At 39.7% G+C, this 25,730-nt stretch overlaps 1 protein-coding gene across 6 annotated transcripts in view; it reads left to right on the top strand.

The window, feature by feature from the left end:
- The window catches only part of fhod1 (formin homology 2 domain containing 1), an 88,054-nt gene that overhangs the window by 46,575 nt on the left and 15,749 nt on the right, over positions 1 to 25,730 (top strand). Inside the window, exons 1-14 of one of the 6 annotated variants that reach the window (XM_041783744.1) lie at positions 1,417 to 1,453; positions 4,401 to 4,468; positions 4,599 to 4,704; positions 7,016 to 7,110; positions 8,999 to 9,110; positions 9,549 to 9,643; positions 12,053 to 12,196; positions 12,272 to 12,786; positions 14,192 to 14,299; positions 15,579 to 15,671; positions 18,261 to 18,287; positions 21,271 to 21,321; positions 22,820 to 22,974; positions 23,149 to 23,205. In XM_041783744.1, the coding sequence (XP_041639678.1) occupies positions 1,432 to 1,453; positions 4,401 to 4,468; positions 4,599 to 4,704; positions 7,016 to 7,110; positions 8,999 to 9,110; positions 9,549 to 9,643; positions 12,053 to 12,196; positions 12,272 to 12,786; positions 14,192 to 14,299; positions 15,579 to 15,671; positions 18,261 to 18,287; positions 21,271 to 21,321; positions 22,820 to 22,974; positions 23,149 to 23,205 (1,648 nt within the window). In that variant the 5' untranslated portion in view covers positions 1,417 to 1,431. Of the gene's footprint in view, positions 1 to 1,416; positions 1,454 to 3,593; positions 3,881 to 4,400; positions 4,469 to 4,598; positions 4,705 to 7,015; positions 7,111 to 8,998; positions 9,111 to 9,548; positions 9,644 to 12,052; positions 12,197 to 12,271; positions 12,787 to 14,191; positions 14,300 to 15,578; positions 15,672 to 18,260; positions 18,288 to 21,270; positions 21,322 to 22,819; positions 22,975 to 23,148; positions 23,206 to 25,730 lie in introns of those variants that run through there. The other 5 variants (XM_041783735.1, XM_041783703.1, XM_041783717.1 and 2 more) reach the window with 5 other exon arrangements.

The following is a 25,730-nucleotide window of genomic DNA, read 5'->3' as shown; positions in this document are numbered from 1 at the left end:
TGTGGTGAAAAGGGGTTAAAAGTGATAATAATGGGTCAATAGAGGCAACATTAGGTGGGGAAAGTGGTGGAAAAGGCTTAAAAAAGACGAAAATGTGTTAGAAGTGGGAAAAATATCTAGAAAAGGTGTTGAATATGATTAAGAAGTGGCAGAAATGGGATTAAAGTAGCATAAATGTACTAAAAGGGTCAAAAATCTGCAAGAAAATGTGATGAAAAGAGGTTAAAATGTGGCAAATTTGGTGTAAAATGGCAAAAATGAGTAAGAAGAAGCAAAAATGGCTCAAATTGTGCAAAAAACATTCTTAGTTGCTTAAAGGCATCTGGTTACCCCCTCCAAGTTTCTCACAACCCCAAGAGGGTCCCGACCCCAAAGTTGAGAACCACTGGTCCAGCTGTTGCCTGTTATCATCCAGTAACCAGTACCAGTTAGAATATCTCTAAGCCAATCAGATCCAGTAAAGGGCAAGGCAAAGTTTATTTATAAAGATCCATCCATCCTCAAAGCATTTCAAAGTGCTTTACAGAGTTAAAAATAAAACTTCATAACTTTCTAATCAGACTGCTGCAGCTGTCCTGAGGGTTTTAGCTGATTAATTTATTCTACCATGTCACGGATGTATCTTGGAGCTGGGCCACGTTCATGCACTAGGAGAATTTTCAAGCAAACTCTCAGAGGAACGTGTCGTCGATGTCACGCTGAAGATGCTGAACAACTTGGGAAGCTTTAAGATGCAGCCTGTAGCTTGTGGCCGTGTCAGAGAATAAATGTAGGGATTTTTTAACGTAACTCAATGGAAGAACAGCATTTATTTTCTAGTTCTGGCTGAAGCAACAACAGAGGACACCCCTTTGACTCAAAGCCTGACTCAGTTCACCACATAGAACAACAGCAGTTTAATTATAACCTCACTAAAATACATTTCTTTAACTGTTGAAATCTTAAGTCCTCCCAGGGGTTATCTGAGGTCACAGCAGGCTGCAGCAGCTGGTCAGGATATGATAGCAATGAGATTAAAAGTCTGAAAACATATTAACTTTGCTGCAGAAGAAGGTTTGGTAAGCTTTTAATTTTTCATGTACTGTTGAGTAGAGCTATTCCAATACCATTTTCTTTGTTCTATCGTTTCTGATACCAAGTACTGATCCAATACCAGTGTGCTGTGAACTTTCAGGACTTACTGTGCAGACTAGCAAATTATTTTAGACCTATATTTGACTCAGAACCCGGCTCAGCACATAGAATCATAATGTGCAGAATCTCTGTGATCCCAAAGTTGTTTTTCTGCTGATTATTGAGTTTTACTTCTTAATATTAGAATGAGAATAAAACAGTAATGCATCTCTCTCTCTCTCTCTCTCTCTCTCTCTCTCTCTCTTATAGCACTAACAGATCAATCAGCTGGTTGCCTTCACAATTAAAATTCGGGGGATGCAGATGGCCCAGTGTAGGGGTGAGCCTCCCCCAAGAAGAAATGATTTATCCCCTGGACCCCCACCCCTATAAAAATATGGTTTAAACAACTATATTTTCAAACATATCTCATTTAAAAAATTTTGTTGTACAATTTCTATATTTTTGATGTGTTGGTGTGCTTCTTTCTTTACACTCAGTTGTTTGGTTTCAGTGATGACCTTATTGCCAATACTTATATTAGATCCTTGTGTTCAACAGTGACACTTTAAAGTACAAGCTGATTATTTTCGACATGATCAGGTTCAGAGTAAACTTTAAACCAGGACCTGGATAGAAATCACACCGCTGGTGCAACAGGCTGCAAAATTCAGAGACTAATTGATGACAGTGTTTCTATTCACTCTGAAATCTCAGGCTGTGATTTATGGACTCCCATGACTTATGTTGCTATGACAACCAGTGATTACAGTGTGTCTATGCACGCACGCCTGTGTGTGTTTATTTCTGTTTCAGATCCTCATTTTTTTCTGTGCTTTGATTTGTATCAGAATCTCTCTCTCATGATCTGCCTTAATGTTTTCCTGATATGGTCTCCAGTCTGCAGTTTGTTTGTTTCTTGAACTTTGCATTAACATCACATCCTGTCTGAGTCAGCTCATTGAAGTGCTAAAAACAATGCCTGTAACAAAAAAGCTGGTATCAGCTAAGGCATGCTAGGCTCGGTGACTCTGTACACTGCACTTGGCTGTTTGAGATGCTAACTTGTTCACAATCACTGTTCTTGTTTGTGTTAGCATGCTAAAAGTAGCTAATTAGCAGCACACACAAAGACAGATAGAGGCTTAAGGACTGAAAATAGTTTGTATTTCTAAAACCAAACAACTGGACAATAAAAATGTTTGCCTGATGATGACAGTTCATCCTGAGTGGACCAAAAACAACTGAGCAGTGTTTACACATCAGTCTATCAAATACTATTTAAACACATTTTTATCTGCGTTTTTCATGTGTTACATCACTCTGGTCCTTCTGTCTTCTATGCACCCCCTTTTTTAAACACTTTTATAACTTATTGTGTAAACGCTGATGTCGTCATAGTTTCTGCTGAAGTGCAGAATGAGTAAGGGGTCCTCACAGAAACAAACAGGAAATAGTTTCATGCCTTTCCCTAAGCCCCCCAAATCACCCTCCCCTCAAAGAGGCGGCTCCTTGTTTAGTGTTTCCGACTTTAGCTTTGCCATAGCCCACCCATGGAATTAATCCCAAACCAACCATTAAAAGCTATAAAATCACACAATAACAGCAAACGTAGTAAAAGGTCAGCACGGGTGTAGATCAGAAGTGCTGTGAGGTCAAATCTTTGTCTTTACTAATGTGGTCTAGTGGATTTACAGAGAGCAATAAACTGGCATTCCTGTTAAAGACAGACTGTCTTTCCCTCCAAAATCTCTGTGAAGTTTTTACACACTTAGAACAACAATCTGAGTCTGTCAGTGACAAAAACAACAATTTTTGGCAGATTATTGGGTGTATTTTCTGTAGCAGTACTAAGATGATGTCCTGTTCATCAATTATTTCGAACAGGGGTTCTCAGCCTTTTCAGCCCACAGCCCCTAAAATAAAAGAGCCACTGACCGGGGGCCCCCACTGTACCTGAAGGTGGTGGCACAATCAAAAATAGTCATGTGCAGAATAGGCTGCCCATAAGGGGGTATAAATGGGGGAGTTTTCTGGGGCCCAGCTGAACTGGGGGACCATTGAGGTCAGCAAAATCATGGTCAATTGTAAAGTTAAGCTCTGATATCCATAGTTTATATTTAATCTGAATAATAACAACTCTTTAAGTAATATTTTTTTAAATACTTTTTGCCATAGTAAATAGCCTCTTAAAAATGTAAATCCCCATTTCTTTAAAAACACATTTAAAATGGGTTGAAAATGGCAAAAAATAAATAAATAAATAAAGTGGATATGGTGGTGAAATTTGATTTTGAACGTAGCAGGAATGGGTTACAAATTGCAAAAATCAGATAAAAGTAGCATGAACTGACTTCATAACCCTAGTACTCTAGAAGTAACTTTCTCTCTAAATTTGATGTACAATTATAATCCAGGTAAACTGGGTCACCTAGGGATGGTTTTTACTGTCCATCTCACTCTCCCTTTGCACATACCTGCCAGTCAACTGAAAGCAGGCTCTACAGCAGCTGCCCCGTCCCCCTCGCTGTGCTGCTTTACTCACCTGTTGCTCATCACACCCACTGATCACCTTTGCTCATCACTCACACTTGTCATTTGAGAGCCGATGCCAACTTTGCCTCAGCAAACAGAAACTCACTCTTCACTCCTCAGGAGAGTTAACCTTCAGTTGTGCTAATGCTAGCAGGCCTCACAGCTGAACAAACTCATCATTCAGCTGCTCTACAGACAGGTCTGCTACCCTGTGAATGCTGCAGACGACTGAGTGAGGCTTACTGTGTAATTTTAACAATTCTGATGCAAAGAGACCTAAACAAAATATCTGTCAGGGACTCCATGGTTATTCATTACCTGTTGGCCCAAACGGGTCATGGATTTTTAAACTGGGGATGGAATGACATGGATGGCTAGCTTAGATCGGACGACTAGGAAGTACCCCAGGGTCTTCACCTGCATCAATGTCAATGTGTCTTGGCAGAACACTTACTCCACATTGCCCCCCATGTGTCAGTGACGTGTGAATGTTGTATAATCAAACTGATGGCCACTCCTTTTGGCAGCCTCTGCCATCAGTGTGTGAATGTGGAGTGAATGGATAAGTGTGACCGGTGTGTAAGAAGTAGTCAGAGTACTAGGAAAATGTAATGGAAACTCAAGTCAAGTCTAATCACCATTATTAATACTACATTGTGATGACACTGACTCATCTTTACCAATGAAAAACAGTATTAGCACATTGGTTTTTAGATAAAGAGGCCTCATGTATTTCTTCTTCTGTGTTTCAGAGAAGCTGTATAACTCTCAGGGTCCAGAGCTCCGACGCTCTCTCTTCTCTCTTAAACAGCTCTTCCAGGTAACACACCTTATTTCTAAGCTGTATTGCTGATTTCACACATTTACAAAACAACGAAAACTAGGAGGGTAATTAAAGCTCAAACAGTACAAAACTAATAGATCCTGTCTGTTCTGTTTGTTGTCTGCAGGATGATAAAGACCTGGTTCCAGAGTTTGTGGCGTCTGAAGGTTTGACGTGTTTTATCAAAGTTGGAGCAGAGGCCGACACTAACTACCAGAACTACATCCTGAGAGGTGAGACTCTTGTCCCTGGGAGCTGTAAAAAGCTTGTGGTCTGTTTCTTCCTACTGGTTATCACCACGGAAACACAGTTCACTCCCTAATCCAGCTCTTCTCAATCAACAAATCCTAGCATTTTGAAGTGAATCCTGATTATAACAGGTCCTCAAACTAAGAAACCAGTGAAAGGTTTTGATTCTTCAGGATTAAAAAGGTGTTTAGCTTCAAAGGTCACATATTATGCAAAATGCACTTTTTCAGGCTTTTCTAACAAAAATATGTGAATCAGAGGAGAATCAAGAATCAGAAAAATCCATTCCCTCCTCTGTCTTTCTCCAAATTTTCAGTAAATGTGTGCTCAAACAAGCCGTTCTCAAATTTTCCCCTCATGATGTCATGTAGGGAGTTAGCCCTGCCCCCAGGTTTGGTCTGCCCTCCTTGCTTGGAAGAACGCTCTTCCCTCCTGTCCTGATCCTCAGCTGGAGGTGGATCAGGAGAGCCATATCCATCCATATGGATAGATCCATATCCAAAGCTTTGAAAGAACAACCAAGATGTGCAAGTCATATTACTTGACATGGTGGGGAAAAATATCAGCTTGAAAATTCCATCATTCTTTTACTTTGGAGGAAACTTGAAAGGTATCTTTTGTCACAAGAACGAGGCTTTTTCAGTTGACTGAAAAGAATCGCAACCCTCCTCTAGTCTCAGATTTAGAGGATCACAAATTTCACTTTCACTGCTACTGCAAGTGATTGTGGGACAAAACAAAATCTGAGAATCAACAGTTGCAGATCCATGTGTGAAACCATAGATCCACCAAAACCACAGCGTCAACTCTGCAGTGACATACTTTCCCCAAAGCCTCTTGGTTTATCTTGTCAAGTAAAGTTTAGTTGTAGCAGTCAAAAAGAGGTCAAATACAACAATTTAAAGGGGAAATATTATGCAAAAATCAATTTTTCAGACTTTTCTAACAAAAATATGTGCCCCTGGCCCGTCCACAATCCCCTCAATTACCAGAAAAATCCATTTCCCCCACCCTCTCTTTCTCCACCCTTCAAAAAAATGTGTGCTGAAACAAGCTGTTCTCAGATTTTACCCTCATGACATCATGTGGGGAGTTAGCTCCGCTCCCAGGTTTGGCTGGGCTTCCTGATCTTCCTCCCAGTTGCCAGCTGAGATGCTGGATAGCTCAGTGGGTTTACCCTGCTGACTTTGAACTGGGAGATTGATGGTTCCAGTCAGGTCCTGAACGTTGGATAAAACTGTCTGTAACATCAGGAGTGCCACATCCATTTCCTGAGAGGGGTAGAGTCAGGGGCGGAGTCAGACAGCTCATTAACATTTAAAGCCACACACAGAAATGGCTTGTTCTGAGAAAGGCTGTAACAGAGGAGGTTTTTAGACATGCAAAAATCCAACACTGGAGTGTTTTTTCAGCAACAAACTTCACAGGCATGTTTTGGGGACCTCTGAGAACAATTTAACTTTCTTAAAGAGTAACATATGTCTCTTTTTACATTTAAAATAACCAAGGAAAGCTTGTACTGTATTGATATATGAAGATGAAGCACTTGATAGCACACAAATTAAATGTCTGTTTTACCAAAATGCCACTCTACAGTCCAAAGACCTTCATGTTCATGTGAAATGTTGATAAGGATAAGGCAACTGATCATTAGTGGCTCTAGTCCCAGGATCACACCCTGGGGAACACCACATGACATAACTACTGTGTGTGAATCACAATCCCCTCCAGAGAGAATTAAAAAGTTATTTTTATGAGGAAGAGACCCAAGCTGGTTCAGGCTCAGTTGTTTTAGCCTGTGGATGAGAACATGGTGGTCCAGTAAAAGTCCGATAAGCCAAAAACACTAAAAAGAACCCATTCTAGAGGTATCACAGGGGGATGATGAAGCCTCACAAGATAAGTCTGATAATTACAAGATCCATCTTGGATTAAGATGCTGAAATGTCCACATGGGGAAATTTGTTTTGGACGCTGTAAATGAATAAACTAGTTCTTGTCCACAAACACAAGCCACAGCCATGTCAAGAGCCCACACATCAGTCGAGGCTGATACCCCCACACTCGGAATCCTCCACGCTAAAGCTTCATCAGCTGGGTTTGTGATCATCTCAGCAGCAGCAGCAGCTCGGTGTGATGGAAACTCAGAGCTACAGCTTCACACGTCCAACAAACCCACAGAGAGCTGAGTCAGCCCTGCAGATTACAGGCTCCTCTGGATCTGCTGGAGCTGTCTGTGGAAACCAGAGAGCCGACACTGACCTGTCTCTCTCTTTCTCTCTGTCTGTCTCTCAGCTCTCAGTCAGATCATGCTGTTTGTGGACGGTATGCATGGAGTGATAAACCACAATGAGACAGTGCAGTGGCTGTACACACTGTCGGGGAGTCTGGTGAGTCAGTAAAACACAAAACTAAAAATAATTCTTTCTGTTAAAATCCAATCTGCCATGCTGGCCAGTTTATGTCGGATCATTTGAATCATGTACTGGTTGTACTGATGGAGCCAGTCTGTAAACACATTAAAATACTGCAGGTTTGTTTTTGAATGACATCAAAATAATAACAGCTCACTGCCTAACCCTCTTAAAAATCCCAATTTATTTCAGAATCTAAAAGAAGAAGAATTCCTAAAAAAGTTGGGGTGCTGTGTAACATGTAAATGAAAACAGAATGCAACTTTTTGCAAATCTCATAAATCCATATTTTATTCACAATAGAACATGACAAACATGTTAGCTGTTAAAACTGAGACATTTTAACATTAAATGAAAAATATCAGCTCATTTTGAATTTTATTGGCAGAAGCACATGCCAAAAAAGTATGGACAGGGCCATGTTTACCAGTGTGTAGCATCCCCTATGTTAACAACCATCTTTAAACATCTGGGTAGTGAGGAGATCAGTTGCAAGAGTTTTGGGAGAGGAATGTTGTCCCATTCTTGACTGATGTAGGATTCTAGCTGCTCCACAGTTATGGGTTTTCTTTTGCGCATCATAAATACAAAAATCTTACAAATGTTTTCTGTTGGTGAAAGGTCTGAACTGCAGGCAGGCTACTTCAGCACCCGAACTCTTCTACTATGAAGCCATGCTGTTGTCATGGATGTGGTTTAGGGTGCTAAACTAGTCAAGGCCTTTCCTGAAAGTGACATTATCTGGATAGGTGCATATGATGCTCTAAATCCTCTTTATAATTTTCAGCATTGATAGTATCTTTCCTGCCCACACCATAGGCACTAATGTAAACCCATACCTTCAGAGATGGAGGCTTTTGAACTGTGCACTAAAAAACAAGCTGAATGATCCATCTCCTCTTTATTCTACAGGATGCTGCAGTCAAGCATCCTTGGTTTCCAAAAAAAAAATCTAATTTGCTTCATTTAACCAAAAAACAGTTTTCCATTTTGCCCCAGTCCATTTAAGTTAGTTATGGCCCAGACAAGACGGTGTCATAGGGCTTCTTCATGATGCAGCTTTAACTTGCATTTGAATGGCACAGCAAACTGTGTTGAGCAACAGTGATTTCTGGAAGTGTTCCTGATCCCATGCAGTGATTTCCAGTGCAGAGTTGTGCCTGATGGCCCAAAGTTTACAGGCATCCAGTGCTGACCTTTGACCTTGTCTCTTGCATACAGATTTCTCCAGAGTCTCTGAATCTTTTGATGATATTATTGACTGTAGTGGCAGTTTAGAAAAACATTTAACATAAAATCACATTCTTGGCAATGTGATGTTAAACATTTTTCTGAATTTTTTCCAGTCTTTTCAAGTTTGTTTGTTTGTTTGTTTGTTTGTTTGCCCTGTCCCAACTTTTTTTGATATTTTTTTCTGCCATCAAATTCAAAATGAGCTAACATTTTTCATGAAATGGTAAAATGTCAGTTTGATAATCTGATATGTTTTTTTGGTTTTATTGTGAGTATTTTATTGCAAGTCATTGCATTCTGTTTTTATTGACATTTTACACAGCGCACAAACTTTTTTGGAGTTGAGGCTGAATTAACAGTGAAGCAAATTCTGATTTTCTGGTGATAATGTTACCTGTAACCTCATACATTAAAAATGGCAACGTGTTGCCAAGTAAATGACATGGGAAATTGCATGTCAGGTTTAGAAACTGTGTAATAACCCTTTAATGTTGACATTTAAATCCTGTCATCACTCAGCTCAGATACAGTTTCAAAGTTTCCTCAGTAGAAGTGACTCAGAGGTTTAAACATGAGAGCAGAGCTGCGGCTCCCCCTGGTGGTCAGACTTTTAACATTTCTGTGTCTGCAGTCTCGTCTGGTGGTGAAGACAACTCTGAAGCTGCTCATCGTCTTTGTGGAATATTCAGAGTCCAACAGTCCTCTGCTCATTAACGCTGTCAACACAGTGGACGAAAAGAGAGGTACACACACATGAGACACACACACAAGCTGTGACTGACAACAATGTAATGTATACACAGCATCTTACCTTTTAGTCCATGTAGGTAGAAAACAGAGCCACAGTGAAAGTATTATTGAAACTTAGGTTTTATTTAGTTGCAGGGTGATTGTTTACTTTCTACATGACAATTTTTATGGGAGTGCTTGTCAATGCAAATGCCTATAATGCCATATGCAAACTGTAGTGGTGCTCTTGATATAGTTAGTAAAGGCTGTACAGTGAAGGCTTTTATATAATACTCTTTTTTTTTAATAACAAAAAATGCTGTTTCACCAAAACGTATAGTTTTTCACTTTCTCTTTCAAGGAACAGCAGACATTGTGTCACTGCACCATCATAGAATTCAATCTTTGAATGTGTGTGTGTGTGTGTGTGTTTGTGTGTGTTTGTGTTGCAGGTGTGAAGCCATGGAGTTACCTGATGGAAGTCTTAGAGGAGAGAAATGGCTCAGACACAGAGCTGCTCATGTTTGCAATGACGCTCATCAACAAGGTAAATAAACGTTTATTATGGTTTAGAAAAGTCATCAGCAGACAGTCTAGCAAAGTGTAACATATCTGACAAGCATTTAACTTAAATGTGTTGAACATGATGAAAAAGCAAAAAGACAGTAATGAAGAGATTTAACACAATAATCATACAGTCAACAAGGTTTACAACCAATCACTTCTGCTAACCAATTAACTGCACTGCCAAAAAGCCTTTCCAAGCATTTTCTATCGCAAAGATTAGCATTATTGTGTGAAGGCCAAACTCATTCAGACACTATGTACTGCATTGGCCACAGGGGGCACCAAAAACTATAACTAACTAAGTCTGTCACAGAAACTCAAAAAAAATTAAGCCCAGCTGAGAGAGTAGCAGGGAGGTAGACAGTCTGGTGGCTTTATGTATTTGGTGTTTCATTCAAATTGTTCAGGGCTCATGGTGGGCCCCCTTGAACATGTGGTTCCCGTGGCAACCACCTGTAGCTGATGGTACAGTTGTGCATTTTACTGATATTTAAGGCTAACATATGTTTAATACAGCTGATATGTATGGCCGATATTATATCGGCAGAAATTTTATACCTGCTGATACTGATATTCAGCCTTTTAAGCTAACATCTGCCAATACTGATATTATGCTGCTATTGTGCATCCCTAATCTAACTACTAAAACTGAGATCCAGTTCCGGCCCACAGTCTGAAAATGAAATGGTCTCATCCAAATACCTTACTACAAGCTGAAGTTGTCAAAATGTTCCATCCAAAAAGACTTGTGAACAATGTTATTTGAGGTATTGAGTCTTTCTAAAAACTAGATTTTGGTCAACAGTTTCATAAGACATGCATAGGAGAGGAATGAGTAAATAAAATGATAAAAAATTTTTTCATAACACTTTTGAAAACAAGGGTTTACAAAGTGTTTTGGCATGTGTGGAAGCAAACAGGAGAACAAAGGGCAAAATGGGTTAAAAGTGGCCTAAAGAGGTGGCAAAAATGGGCAAAAAGAAGTGGCTAAGAATTGGCAAATTGGGTTGGAAGAGGCAGAAGTGGCCAACAAGCATTTAAAAGGTGGCAAAAAGGGGTGACAAGCAGCAAAAATGGGGTTAAAATGGGCAAAACAGGGCAAAAAAGGAGTGGCAAAAGTAAACAAAAGTCAGTTAAAAGTGGTAGAAATTGCAGGAGTGGGCCGAAAAGGTGTGAAATGGGCTAACGGTGATAAAAATGGGTTGAAAATGGCCAAAAAGTTGGCAAAAAGCAGAAGAAATTGATTAAAGCAGCAAAACTGGATAAAAAGGAGTTACAGATATTGGCAAGAAGTAGCAAAAAAGTGGCAAAAATGGATGAAAATGGCAAGAAAATGGTTACAAGTGACAAACAAGGGCAACGAGTACCAGAAGCTGGTTCAAAGTTTTAAAAAATAGGTGGAAAAATGATGAAAAGAGTTTTAAAACATAGCACGAATAAATACTTTCAACTTAAGAACTCAATAAGTGTTTGACACCTTTCACTCCAAAATGAAGGGGCTGTTTGCCGTGACACTAGCACTAATGCTCCTGATCCAATGCACATGCTTTGATCAGTAGCATCATTAGTAAATATCAAATGGTGAGGGCCCATTCTCTGGGGTTTTCAGGGGCCAGCCAGTTCTGTGGGCAGGCCTGGAGGCAGGTATATCTAAAAATGCTAAAACACTGTTAAAGTTTTGGTGCAGTTTTGACAGTTTCCAGCGAGCCTACAATTTTTAGCAATGAAAATCATGATATTATTCAATACTGGATGTGGCTCGTTTTTTATCATCATAGTAATAGTAATAATAAAAATAGCTTGGATTTATATAGCTCCTTTCATGAGACCCAAGGTCGCTTTACAGAAGAGACTGAGAAGAGTGTATGTAGGGAGCAGGATTAGGAGAAGCTGTGGTGAACAGGTGGTGCTTAAGGAGTTTTTTAAAAGTGTCCAAGGATGGAGCATTGCGGATGTTTTCAGGAAGGGAGTTCCAGAGGATGGAGGCTGTAGTCCTGAACGCTCTGTCTCCGTAGGTGGTGGGAACAGTGAGAAGGCCACCGTCTGAGGACCGGAGGCTCCGGGTTGGGGTATATGGATGAAGGAAGTCAGAGAGGTACTGAGGGGTGAGGGCATGAAGGGATTTGTAAGTGAGGAGGAGGATTTTGTATCTGATTCGGGATCTACCTAGGAGTGGAGGTGGATGAGGGTAGGGGTGATGTGCTGCCAGAGGCAGCAGAGTTCATTGTATGAAACAGGTTTCTAGTATAGCGTGATTTTTTGGGGAACTATTAAAGTTTCAAATTCTGGTGTTCGGCCTAAGGAAAACTGTTTACAACTCCTACAAGTTAGGACATTTTAAATCCATTTCACCACAGATTATTGATGAACACTTCCATGTTTGTTTCAGACTTTAGCCGTGCTCCCGGACCAGGACTCGTTCTACGATGTGACAGACAGTCTGGAGCAGCTGGGGATGGAGACGATCATCTTCAAACACATGAACAACAGAGGAACAGAGCCCGACCTGAGGGCTCAGTTCACCATCTATGAGGTAAGGAGAAGCTCAGCAACAGCAGTGTCATTATGAAACCACACCAACTGTAACAAATCTGTCTCTGTGCTGCAGACAGCTCTGAGGTACGAGGACGGTGACATGGACGACTCCTCTCCTCACCTCCGTAAAGAGAGAAGGAAGATGGGCACTGGCGAGCAGGAGGGGCGAAAGAATCGCCGCTCCTCCAGCCAAAACATGCCTGACCTCCTCCCCTCTCCATCAGTTTCCTCCCCTGTCCCAACAGCAATCCTCCCTCCCACCACAGAGAATACCTTCCTCTCCCCCTCTGTTTCCCCTGCCATTTCCCCTGCCATTTCCCCTGCCATCTCTCCTGCCGTCTCTCCTGTCATATCTCCTGCCATATCTCCTGCCATCTCTCCAGCTATCTCTCCCGCTGTTTCTCCTGCCATCTCTTCCCCCAGTCCCACGGCAGGGTCGGACAGTAGGGCCTCATCCCCACTGATATCCGAACCCGGCAGCCCTGCTTCCAGCCCGTCCGGATCACAGAGAGGTTCTCCTCTGCCTCCCCACTCAGCCTCCAATGGTACCATAGCAACAGAGCAAGATGTAAAGTCACCGACGAGCCCGTGAGTAATCACTCAAGACAAAATCTATACCTGCCCTTGTGTCTGTCATTTAATCTTTGTTTTTATAAACAATCTTCACTTCCTGATGAAAGCAAACATGTTTGAACCAGGGCATAGGTTGATTCAATCCCTCCTCCTGGTTTTACAGTCAGTCTGTTCGCCCTCTGCGCTCTGAATTTGACCAAGTTTAGGCCGACAGGCTGACGAGGGAACGTGTTTTATTTGGAAACAGATTTTCTCTGAGTTCAAGCAGCAGGAATGTTTGTCCTCTGTGGGCACATGAAGAACATTTCTGCTCATGTTTGCACTCTGCACAAACAGCTGTCGTCTTATCAGGAGTTATGAGGGCCAAATTTTCTTTTTATTTAGTCCAACATTAAGGTTAGTATTCACAGAACAGAGTGGTTGGGTCAAATCTGGACCTTAAAGACTGATGCTGTGCTGCAATCATCACTTCCTCCAGAGCAGGAATTTTTAACTCTGTTGACCTGTTTCAAAGTCTTTAAAATAAGTCTCTTTTCCTGTGTCAGATCCTCAGATTACTGGTAATTTCTAATCCAGTTTGTCTTCAACTGATTCTATTAAATGATCCTTGTCAGGAACTGTTTGATGGATAAGCTTCTCCTTCATTAATAGTGAAGTATGGATGTTTCGGCTTGTTATAGGACATAAATTTACAGCATATTTGATTGGAGTAATCAGCAGATATAGGGCCTAATGTTCATGGCCAGGGCTTATAGAGATGGCAGCACTCACAAAACGAATGCCCTTAGCATCAGCTGTATTTGCACAGCATTCTGGGTTGAAAACAGTCAAAATTTTAAAACACTGCTGCATGCGTCATGTCAAGCTATGTCAGCAGTGATGGTGAAAAAGAAACTCATCTTCTCAGGGGTAAAGTTTCAAGGTCTACAGCTGCTGCTAATGTCAGGACAGGATTCCTTTTCATGTTTTCTTGGTGTTTTTTCTCCTTGAGAAATTATGTAGTAAGAACACAGAACTATTTTGTAGCAATGTTATGGATACTACTGGGAGAAGTGGAAGTCACCTTTTGTAACCCAGCAACAATAAACAGAAGCACTCTTAAATGGAAGCTACTGGTGCTGCCAGTACAAATGGCAGCTGTGGACAATGGCTCTAAGAGATTGGAAAAGTTGTGTGCAGATGAAAAAAAGTGAATTTACCTCACCAGAGTTGGACACATTTATTAAGAAATAAAACTGGTAACAAAATTACTGAAATTTAACGTTAACGTCAGAATTTTACAGTCCAACTGTCTAGTCCTGCTCCTGCTGTGTTTCTGGGTCTGTTCTTACTTCTGCTGACTTGGTGGTGGGTTACCATCTCTGATTTACCTCTTGGTGTTTCCCTCCCCCTTCCTCTATCTCTTCCTCCTGAACCCTAGGGGTCGCTCTTTCCTCAGTCACCACATGTCCGCTCTGGGTCTCGGCAGGAAGTCCAGACTCTTCTCCAAAGCCAGCTCCATCTCTGAAGAGCAGTCAGCCACCGGCAGGTCTGTAACACCTGGACTGACCTGAGAGCTGCAGACAGGAGCTCTGTCTGCGTGGTCTAGTGCCCCCTGCAGGCCTCACTGATCACTACAGTCAGTTTGTCTTGAAGGAGGCAATTAACCTACAATTTCCACTTTCTCTATTCACATCTGCTTCTAAGACTGGGAACTGTGCCTGTGACAGACTCCACAGAAAATCAGGGCCTCTCGGTTCAGTCTTTGTGATTCTACCGCACATATCGTGACCCATGGAGAGTTAGCACTGCCCCCAGATTCAGTTGGCCTTCCCCACTTGGAAGAAGGTTCCGCCCTCCTCTCCTGATCCTTCTCTCAGCTGGCAGTGGAGAGGAGGACTCAGATCCACATCCACTAAGCCACATCCATTTCCTGAGAGGGGCGCGATCAGGGGCGGAGTCAGACAGCGTATTAAAGTTTAAAGCCACAGACACAGAAGCGTCTCGTTCTGAGCAGGGCTGAAATAGAGGGGTTTTTAGACATGCAGTAATCCCATACTGGAGTGTTTTTTCAAAAACAAACTTCCTATGCATGTTTTAGGGACTTCTGAGACCAATATAAACTTGTCTTAAAGGGGTAAAATATGTGACCTTTAAAATGCCCTCTGGGTTAGTCATGCAGCATGCTACAATTTTCCAGGGAGCACATGGCTAGAAACCCCCATATGGATAGATGCATTTTTGAAAATGCATACTGAATACAATTGAATTAGTTCAAAAGCAATAAATTCATAGGTGCATGAATCTGAATATGAGGGTGCACCAGGCTTTATGCTGTAAAGGAGGAGGCTGAGGTGGAGGAGGTTAAGCTTTGCCAGCAGCAGCAGCATGGTGCATCAGCATTCAACACAAGCAGGAGTTAGTGAGAAGCATGTCATATTTAAATACACCGCTGCGTTGAGAGAAAGAGCTGTGATTGGCTGTGGGAGCTGGGAGGCGATAATTAGGAGCAGCTGGCCGTCAGCTGATCACAGCTGGGCGTATGACCACTGTGCCCTGCATGAACTAATGCTAGGCTTCATTAGAAGTTTAGGTGGTAAAAACTGATGTCCCTGCAGCGCCCTGTTCCTCATCTGAGGACTGCTAGACATGATAAACAAGCAGAACAGAGCCTGTTGTCTTTACACACAAACCTACACTCACAAAGTGGCAGGAAACTGTGTTTAAAAATGTTTTCAGTCTTTGCTCTCTACATTCTTGGCCACTCATTCCTTTTGTCTGTTTTGGTTGTGTGTGTGTGTGTGTGTGTATTTGTGTGTGTCTTACAGCTCGTCGCCCTCAGACCTCTCCCACCAAGAGAGGACATCTCAGTCGAACCAGGAGCAGCCGGTGAAGACGGAGACGACTAAAACCAGTTTAAAGTAAGTGAGGTAGACGCTGCAAATAAGCAACAGCTATTGGCTTAGAGATGAGTGTTGTTCAGGAGGATTTACGGTGACAGTTTTTGCTGCAGTTAAACTGACAGTTTATGTTCCCAGTGTCTCATCCATATGTGGATCATATCTTATTTCTTAATTTCCTCAGGTCAGGTGTGATTTATCTGTGGATCCTGCATGTAGCATCATTCATCTTCCACTGTTCTGGGTTTATTATTATGTTTTTTATTACGTTCTGTCATCTTTGGTCATTTGTTTTTTTTTTTTGACTAAAATTTCAGGACACTTTTATAACTTATCTTGTTTGGGAGTGTTCATATGTTGTTTTTTTTTTCTTTTCCTTTAAATTTTCTTTTCTGTATTTTATTCTATAATAACTACAACATAATTACTATTTCTTGATTTCTTCATAAGTGAACATTTTACTATTGTATAGTTTTTTGTTTTCCTCTTATTGATAGAGGATTTATAGCACACCTTTTACATTATATTTTCACTCCAGATAGGTGACAGGAAGTGATTTCTGCATTGAGATACAGTTTAAAAAAGCCAAAGTTTTATGCTGTTAACATCTGTGCCAACCATTCAAACTCCACTGCAGAGGGCCGTCCAGCCTCTTATTGTGATGGGAAATCCATCTCTTTTTAGAGATGTAATCATCTTGCTCAACTCAGAATTAAGAATCTTTTTGGTTCTAAATGGCTCTTCATTTTGTCTCAGTTTGGCTTTTAAATGTGTATTTAAAAAAACATGGGAAAAAAGAAAACTGGCACTCAAACGAGAGCTAGCTACTGTGGCTCTCATAAAAGCTGTTTTATGGATTAGGCTTGCTTGTTTACAGTACATCATTACAGACACCACCAGGTTTTTTTGGTTATTTATCATAATTTCAGTGGTTTATTTGCATGTTTATGACAAAACTAAAGAGAAACACTGTTAAAGGGACATAGGTAGCCCCTAGCCTAGTATAAGACTTGCCAGGACCAGTGTCTGTCATTATCTGGCTAGACTTGTACGTCTACAGGCCTGAATCATGTGATATTGATCCCCTCCACCTCTGATAAATTGGTTAACCCGTGGAAAAAAAATCCCTTTTTTGTGAGGTATAGGGCTCATATCCAATGAATGTATACATTTTCTTGTGAAAATTGCAGTGTGCAGGTCCATTTAAAGCTTTAACGTACTAACTTTCTTCCTGTCTTTTTTATGCTTCTCTGGTGTTCTTCACTTCCTGCCCCCCATCTGACATTCAGCAATCATCCAGATCATGTGACTGCAAACAGCCTTTGTGTTTCTATAAATAATTACTTTTATTTATGTGTAATTGCATAAATTTTTCCATTTATATCTAAAGCTGTGTGTGACTTAAATTTCTCCAATATTACAATTATTCAATGAATTTAGATATTTAATTTCAGTATCAGTAATCAGTATTAATGACATTTTTGAATATAATTTAGTAGAATTTAGCATTTTAAAATAAATTTTAAGCCCTTAATGAGAATATGAAGCAAATCATGCCAGGTTATTCTTAAGTGCTTCAGTGCAAAAGTGCTTGTTCCGTCAAATACAGGATTACACGCTGAAATGTTAAGAAATATGTAGGAATGCATGTACAAAATGACCAATTGACATTCAGTGATCCAGGTTCAGGTTCAGGTTACTTTATTTGTACCTGTAGGTAGATTTTTTTTGTAGTCAGTGAGATTACAACATTCATTATGGTCACAGGACAGAAGCAACATGAAACAAACAGGAAAATTAAGGTTATTTAAAACCTCCTAAGACATGACCCCCCACCCCCCAATCCCCTGAAAAGTGACACAACATGCCAGAAATAAAGGTAAAAGATCAAAGTGCTCAAGGTTTTATCAATAAAGTCTAAAAAGGGTAAAGTATCATGCATTAAAATCAAATTCCCTCTTCACATTTCCACTACTCAGGAATTCAGATTAAGTTTTTTGAGAAATGTTTGTTGTTATACTTTGACCTTGCAGTTTATCCTTATTGAGCTAGGAGTACTTAACTTCCTCTCTGAATTAAAGCATGCTTTTATTTTGAAAGAAAATAAGGCACTTTCGCTAAATAACAGCATTAGCTTAAACCAGGGGTGGAAAATAAGTACATTTACTCAAGTGTAACTGAGTAGCTTTTTTGTGCACTTGTACTTTTTTAGTAGTTTTTAAAACTGGTAATTATACTTTTTTGAACTTCACTACATTTTAAACTACATATTTGTTGGATTGAGGGGTAGAGTAAAGAGCTAGGGGTACATGGACCTTCAAATGGAGATTTTCCAGACACACTCCAAACTGAGTACTATGGGAACTGACTCAATATTTCTGGATTTTGTCTGGACTGAAAATCTTATTCATTACATAATTCAGCTGTAATTTGAAGTTGACAAAGTTTTTATAGTTTAAGTTTATTTAAAGCAGTGAGTTTAACCTGCTGCTGTCTCTCTGAATTTCAATGTTTTTTTCTAACGCTGTTTAATTTTTCCTTCTTCTCTGTCTTCCAATAATCTTCCTCCCTCATCTTTTGTCTTCCTCTCCTCCCTTACTTTATCCCCAGCTCTGGGGAGGATGACCTGTTCAGCTGGTAAGTTTTCGTCTCCTCCTTCTCACCTTTCCATCTCCTCCCCCTCTTCCTCCTCCTCCTCCTCCTCCTCCTGTGTGTTTCTGGTTGTCATTTCAGGCTAAGCTGCATAAAAAGTAAAGTTACATTCAATTTAGATAGAAAATCTTTCCCTTTTTATTGCTCAGAAAATTTAACTTGTTAAAAACAAAAAAAGCTGTGTTGAATGATTTTCCTGGAAGAGACTGCTCACCTGTGTCTAAAAGATTGATAGTTTTACAGTTAATGACAGATGGCTGCTTTTATTTGAGATCTTAGCAGCACTACCTATAAGAAATACAATAAATACTGTAAAATGACAAATACAAATCAGTCAGTTAAAAGTCATAGGAGCATATAACTCATGACTGGAAAATACACATGCTTCTGTTTTGATTTTTTTTTTTTTTATGAAAGTAATATTTTAGTTGATAATATTGCTTCTTGAAACTTATAAATGAAAATAGCTTTATTATTAGAGTTCTTGAAAAGTATTTATGCAGCCAAGCACTTCATTAGTTGTTCTGAGGAATCCAGGTGCGGTCTGATCAGAGAGGATGATGGTAATGCATGTGTGTGCTGGTGTTGTAGGGCTCAAACTGTGTGAGTGGGCTTAAATCAGTGTGTTTTTGTTGCCATGGTGATTGCGTTTTCTAATGACCATTGTCATCTGAGAAAGAACCCTTCACACCTTACCTTACCTGTTTCAGGCTAAGGTAAGATGGTGATGAAGGGTTTATTCTGATTGGGTCCCTTAGTTTGTTTCTTGTCCTGTTGTTTTTGTTCAGCTGTTCATCAATGCAAATATCAGATCAGCCAATCACATGGCAGCTACCCATGCATAAAGGCATGTTATTCCAGGAAAGACGATGCGCTGAAGTTCAAGGGCCATGTCAGAGTTGGGGAACATACATTGCTGCTAGAATGTATTTGTCCCCTTTCTAGTTTTTTTTTTCTTTTCTTTTTTTTTCATATTTCAAACAATTACAGGTTTCAGATTTTTTTTAAAATTAATTTTAATATTAGACAAAAGATAACTTGAGTAAATACAAAATGCAGTTCTCAAATAAAGATTTAATTTATTATGGCTCTTAAACTTTTCAGTTCGTGACCCCCAAAATAGCGGTGCCAGAGACTGGGACCCCTGTACCTTAAGTTTGGTTGAAACATAGTTAAACACATTTATGCAAATTTAAGAAATGTCATGTGCAAAATTACATTTTAAGGATTGTTTTTATTACTTTGATTTCAGCATACATCTTACCAAATGATTTTAATAATTTTATACTTCTGTTTTTTTTTTTGTTTGTTTGTTTTTAAGGTAAAATATATTATTTTGAATTATTTTAAGATATTTTTTGTAAAGCATCTGGTAACCCCCCTCACAGTGTCTCACGACCCACAAGGGGAAGAAGCTGAGCAAATATGGCATCCATGGGAGAGTTCCAAGACCAAAACCACTGCTGAGCAAGAAAAACACAAAGGCTCATTTCACATTTGCTTTAAAAAATTCAGGACAACAGCTTGCAACAGATTAGAAAGTAGATGAAAATAGATAGGGCCAGGTAGGTTGAGATTGTGATGAAACATTTAAAAACTGCATTTTGTTTTTCCTTGGGTTATCTTTGTTTAATATTAAAAGTAATGTAACAAATGTGCAACAAAACCAGAAAATCAGGAAGGGAGTAGGTGACTTAAGTGACTGAACGTGCCATGGCTGTCGGTACCAGATGACTGGAGTATTTCACGATATGCTAATCTACTGGAATTTTCACACAAATCCATTTCAGTCAGGAACACTCTGATCGTACATTTAACCATTTCATTGCAAAATGGATATACAGCTTTACTCGGCAGAGTAGGCTCTGCTCTAAAGATGCTCCCTGAGTTAGTCAAGCAGCATGCTTTGACTTTAGAGGGAGCTACTAAGCTGACTAAAAACTCCCATATAGATGGTTACACTGATGGTAGTGCATATTAAATACAACAAAATTACTTTAAAAGCAATGAATCCGTAGTAGCATGGAACTGAATATGAGGGTGCAACAAATACTATAAATATATATTATACTATAAAGGAGGAGGCTGGGGTGGAGGAGGTTAAGCTTTGCCAGCAGCAGCAGAGTGGTGCATCAGCATTAATGCAAGCAGGGATTAGTGAGAAGTACATCTTGTTTGAATACACCGCTGTGTTGACAGAAAGCTGTGATTGGCTGTGGGAGCTGGGAGCCGATAATTAGGATCAGCTGGCCATCAGCTGATCACAGCAGGGTGTATGACTACCATGTCCTGCGTGAACCAACACTTGTCTTCATTTCTAGGGTTTAAAGAGAAAGGTGAGAAAGTAGAGGAAATATCCAGTGAGCTGCAGTTTTCTGGGGGAAAGTGCTTTGTTGATGTCAGAGGTCAGAGGAGAATGACCAGAGAGTTTAAAGTTTACTGAAAGACAACAATAACTCAAGTAACCACGGGTTACAACCGAGGTATGCAGAGGAGCATCTCTGAACACACAGCCCGGCAGACTTTGAGGCAGATGGGTTACAGAAGACCACACCAGGTGCCAGTCCTGTTGGCTAAGAACAGGAAAATAAAGATAAACTTCACACAGGCTCATCAAAACTGGACAATAGAAAATTGGACTAAAATGTTGCCCAGAGTTATGAGTCTCAATTTCTGTTGCTGCATTTCAGTGATAGGGTCAGAATTTGGCGTAAACAATATGAAAGCCATCCAGACCGCCAAAACCATGGCACGTTCAGAGACAAATGACCTCTCTTCCCCATTCTGATGCTCGGTTTGAACTTCAGCGGATCAGCTTTACCACGTCTACATGCCAAAATTAACTGTTTGCTGCCAGATGATTAGCTGATTAGATGTGTGTGTTATTGAACAGGTGTACCTAATGAAGAGGTCAGTGTGTGCTTCTGTTTGTGTTCGTCCTGCTCAGCTCTGTGTTGTGTCTCTGCAGCTCTGATGACCGTAATGTTAACCCAAACAAGCCTGTTCTGAGGAAGTTTGAGTAAGTACTGCTGCAGCCTCGCTGCATGCTGGGAGATGGCGCCTGGGTCCTGTGGCTCCGTTTGGGACCCCTGTTTGTGTGTGTGCAGCCTGGGTGTTTGTTTTCAGTGGGTCTTAAGCTTTAGTGATGAGAAAGATTTTGCTGGTGTACGTGATAAAAAGTGTATTTCTAATGAAACAGGCAGCTGTTGGTGATGCTTTCATCTTTTCAGCTGCTTTTTCTCCTCCTGCTGGTGGTTCAGAAATCAGCTGATCAGACTCTCTATCTCTTTAGATTTCTGTGAGGTTTAGTTTGATTTACCTAACTGAGAAAACCTCATCTGTCCTGTTTTCTTCTCTCTGTGTGTCTCCTGCTCCGTGTCTGGGTCCATTGTTCTCCTGTAGTTAAGTTTAGAACAATAGAAACTCATAAACGGGGCTAACTGTAACTGTGTGATTTTTCTGGAATCTGCTGCAGCCACTAAACACAGACATGAAGTCCAGACAGCTGATTACAGACCAGGCAGATCTGTGCTGCCTCAGACCTGGACCAGGTCCACCTTCAAAGTTACCAAACTGAACTAAAGCTGAACAAAGCTGGTCTGAAGTGGATAGTGAAAAGACTGCAGGGGTGTAAAACAACTTAAATGTCAATGTTAATCCCGTAGATTATATATTTTATACGATTAAGATGCCATAAGGTACTACTTTTTACTCTGACTACTTGTATTTTTTCTAACTTTTGCAGCAAATTTCCACAATTTAACAGTCTAATTTAAAGTCAGAGCTTGTTGGTGTGAGTTTATTCCAGTTCTGAAGAATCTGAGATGGTGTGTTTTGGTTCTATAGGGTTGAGGGTTTTTTTTTTTTTTTGTTCGTGGTGGATTCTAATCACTGGTGTTTATTCTGCCTGATCTGGTTTGGTTTTGGGTTTGCAGTGAAGAAGAAAGTAAATCCATCCATCTTTGTTTAGTGCTGCTGAGTAGATTAATTTATGGCTTGTTTCTTTCTACTTTCATATGCTGCAGATAAAATTAAATTTGGCCTTTATATGTTTTATTTTGTCTTTTTGCATTGAAAACTGAGACTCTTAAAATATCTGACGTCAGGCTGCTCACCGCTTACCTTATGCCAAATTTGTGAAGGTTCTGTTTTTTCTACACATCTTATTTTTCTGTAAATGGAGTCAAAATTCTAAATTGATTGGGTGATTTTTTTCATGAATACCATAAGCATAAATCCAAACAAATTGATCTTCAGTTACAAATGTGAACACTGTTTTTTCACATTTGGTCATCATAATAAAATAACAAGAAGAAGAAAAATGAGACCAACTTTATCAATCATGTCAGCCAATGAATTGAAACAAAAAATTGACTTATTTATTCTACTACAGTAAATTGACCTCAGCAGCATGTGAAAGTGACGCCTGTTTTTCCCCCATTGCTCCCAGATGTCTGAGTCCAGTGGCGCCATGTTGGCTCTAACTCACCTGCTCTGTTTTACCTGTCCCTCTGCAGAGACACCTTCCTGCACCGCCTAGCAGCTGCACAGTGGGAGAAGAAGAGAAGAAGTAAACACCTGAGCCAGTCCAGACTGTCCTCATCTGATGATGTCATAACCCCGAGCCTGAAGCCTACAGAGGGGCTTGGTGGTGAGGAGTCGTCCCGGCAGGGTAAATCTATTGAAGAAAATAAAACTATAGTCACATTAATATTATAAGGAGCAATATCAGTTTAAAGAAGTATATTTAGATCTGCATTTATGAAGTGTCGTTATTCAGAAAACATCTTTTAAAGAATCCATTTATTTACTAGATCGTCCTCATTCTCATGTGTTTCTACCTCAGTGTCGACCTCCAGCAGTTTGGATTCAAACGGACACTCAGACTCCCAGAATGACCCAGGTGAGCGACTACAGATACCACCAATCTTTTCCTGCCACTTTCTGCTTTTATCACTGAAGGATTAGAGTTTAATGGGAATGGGAGGGTCTGTAGAAATAGTCTTATTTTGTCTGGAAGGTTCCTAACTCAGCTGTTTGGATTATCTTATTTGTACAGACAGGAGATTCATGGCTTCTAATATGCAATGAACTGTCTTTTATAAATGATAACAAAAACATGACCCACAATTCATTGTTTTGATTGTAGTTACAGTAAAGAAAATGTTGAACAAAATAAGACCTTTTTTATACATTATTAAAATAATGAATGAGGAATCATTCATCATCTTTAACTTTAGAAATGTAAACCTGGGGCCCAGACAACTTAGTGGTTAAAGGCGTGCCTCATGTACACAGGAGTCCTGGGTTCAAGTCGTCCTGTGGCTTCTTTCCAGCATGTCTCTCTTCCACTCTCTCACCTCTCCAAATAAAGACATAAGAAAACCCCAAAAATAAATCTTCAAGAAAAAAAACAAAACAAAACAAAAAAAAAACAAAGAAATGTGAACCTTCCAGGTGTTCTCTAACCTTCCAAAGCAGATGGATACGCCTGTTTCCTTGTTTCTCACTGGCGAATCCATCTTGCAATGCTCACATCTGAACCGTTTGGGCCCGGTTAGAAAGTGGCAGGACCAATCAGTATCGAGGGGCAGTACTTTCAGGCAAGATGGAGTCATGACGTAAACAACCAGCAGCAAGAGCTGGTGCAGTTATGGAGGAAAAGATTAGCGTGGATGCTGCTAAAGTGCCAGTTTCATCAGAATTTGATGACATTTCTTTGTTAAAAGAAGAACAAAGAACAGCAGTGAGTTGTTTTCTTTTAAAAAAAGACAAAAGTCGTGTACTTACATGTCTATAGTCGCCATGTTTCGCGTTAGTTCTCAGTAGCTGCGCACGCGCAGCTCGATAGCGGCTACGTCACGTGTTTTGTTGCCCTGATTGGCCCTTAGAGATGTGACAGACAGAACGTTCACCCAATCACACTCTGAGTTTTTTTCAAAGCCCCTGCCTCTTCCTATTGAAGCTTTCCCAGATGGAAGTGTGAAACAAATCCATCTGGCGTTTGAGGTTAGGTGTTCTCTTCTCTGATCCTAAACTGGATCAACAGCTAAAAGCTGCCTCATGCTGATGGCTGTACTGGTTCACAACCTGTAAAAACCTCAGTGTTCATATGGAATTTAAAACTTCTTTTGGATTTATTTAACAGCATGGTAAGAAGACACCAGGCAATAGATGTGGGATTTGTAGTCCATCATTTGTAAATTGTAGTTTTCTCCACGGCTGCAAACTAACATCACACTCAGCTTCATCCTCTGATTCTCCTTCTACAGCAGCTCTCCTTCTATTCTCGTCCTCTTATTCAGATCTCTCTCTCCCTTCAACCTTTGCCACAGTAGATATATGTACAGATACATGTAAGAAATAAAAATGCATTAAATATTTACCCATAATCAAAATTTGCATATTAAATAATTCAATAAATAATCAATGTATAATGAAATAAATCTGATCAATTAGATAAAACCATAAGACTAAAAAAATAATAGAAATAAAAATAAATAAATAAAATTCAGTGTGTTTGTTGGGAAGAGACTGATTGGTTTAACAAGGTCGTAAAAATTGATAGCAGTGTTAATTTTCATGACTAAAAATAGGGTTGAAGAGTTTGGGAAAATAATCGATAACGGTTTGATATGTGGTTATTTTTGAGTTATCTTATCCTATGTATTTCATAACAAACCAGCAATAAATCGTTAGGATTTAAAACCAACACAGATTAAACTAAAGCTAGACAGTTTTGAAAAATCTGTAACTGCAATTGTTTTGACTCATTACAAATTCAATATAAAATGTATTAAACGATGATTTCTTGTGTTCCTCATTTTGAAAAAGACAAACATACAAAACAAAGAAGAGTGGGATTTTTTTGCCAACTATTCCAGAAAAAGCTGACACTTGAATTTATGCATGATGTGAATAGCTAAACATTTCTGATGTAGAAAAGTTTTTTTTTTTTAAATAAACTGGTATTTTGAAACATATACAAAACATACTGTGATTTAATCAGAATTTTTATTAATTGCTCATTACCTAGACTAAAATTATGACAAAAAGTATTTGTCGACTTCTTTTTTTCCATAAGAACGACTAGACAAAGACTAGCTTAAAACAGATCTTGAGACTGAGGCGAGACTTAAATGTAGGTGCTGGACCTTTGGATGTTCAAAATCCCTGATATTTCTCCACTGTTTATATAAGGTATGTCAGTATTTTCATCAGTATATTTTAAAGCATATTATTAATGAGTTAAAACACTCAATATGAAGGTTAACGTGTATTGATTTGGCTGATCAGCTAAATTCAAAGAAAACAAACTTTAAGACTAAAACTAAGACTTAAATGTAGGGACTTCTATTGGCTAAAACTGGACTAAAATATTAAGTTTTCATTGAATAAATCTGGACTAAATTAAGAATAAAGGATCTA

Source organism: Cheilinus undulatus, linkage group 1, assembly GCF_018320785.1.
Source record: "Cheilinus undulatus linkage group 1, ASM1832078v1, whole genome shotgun sequence".
NCBI lineage: Eukaryota > Metazoa > Chordata > Actinopteri > Labriformes > Labridae > Cheilinus > Cheilinus undulatus.
This window is presented reverse-complemented; position numbering and strand designations above follow the sequence as displayed.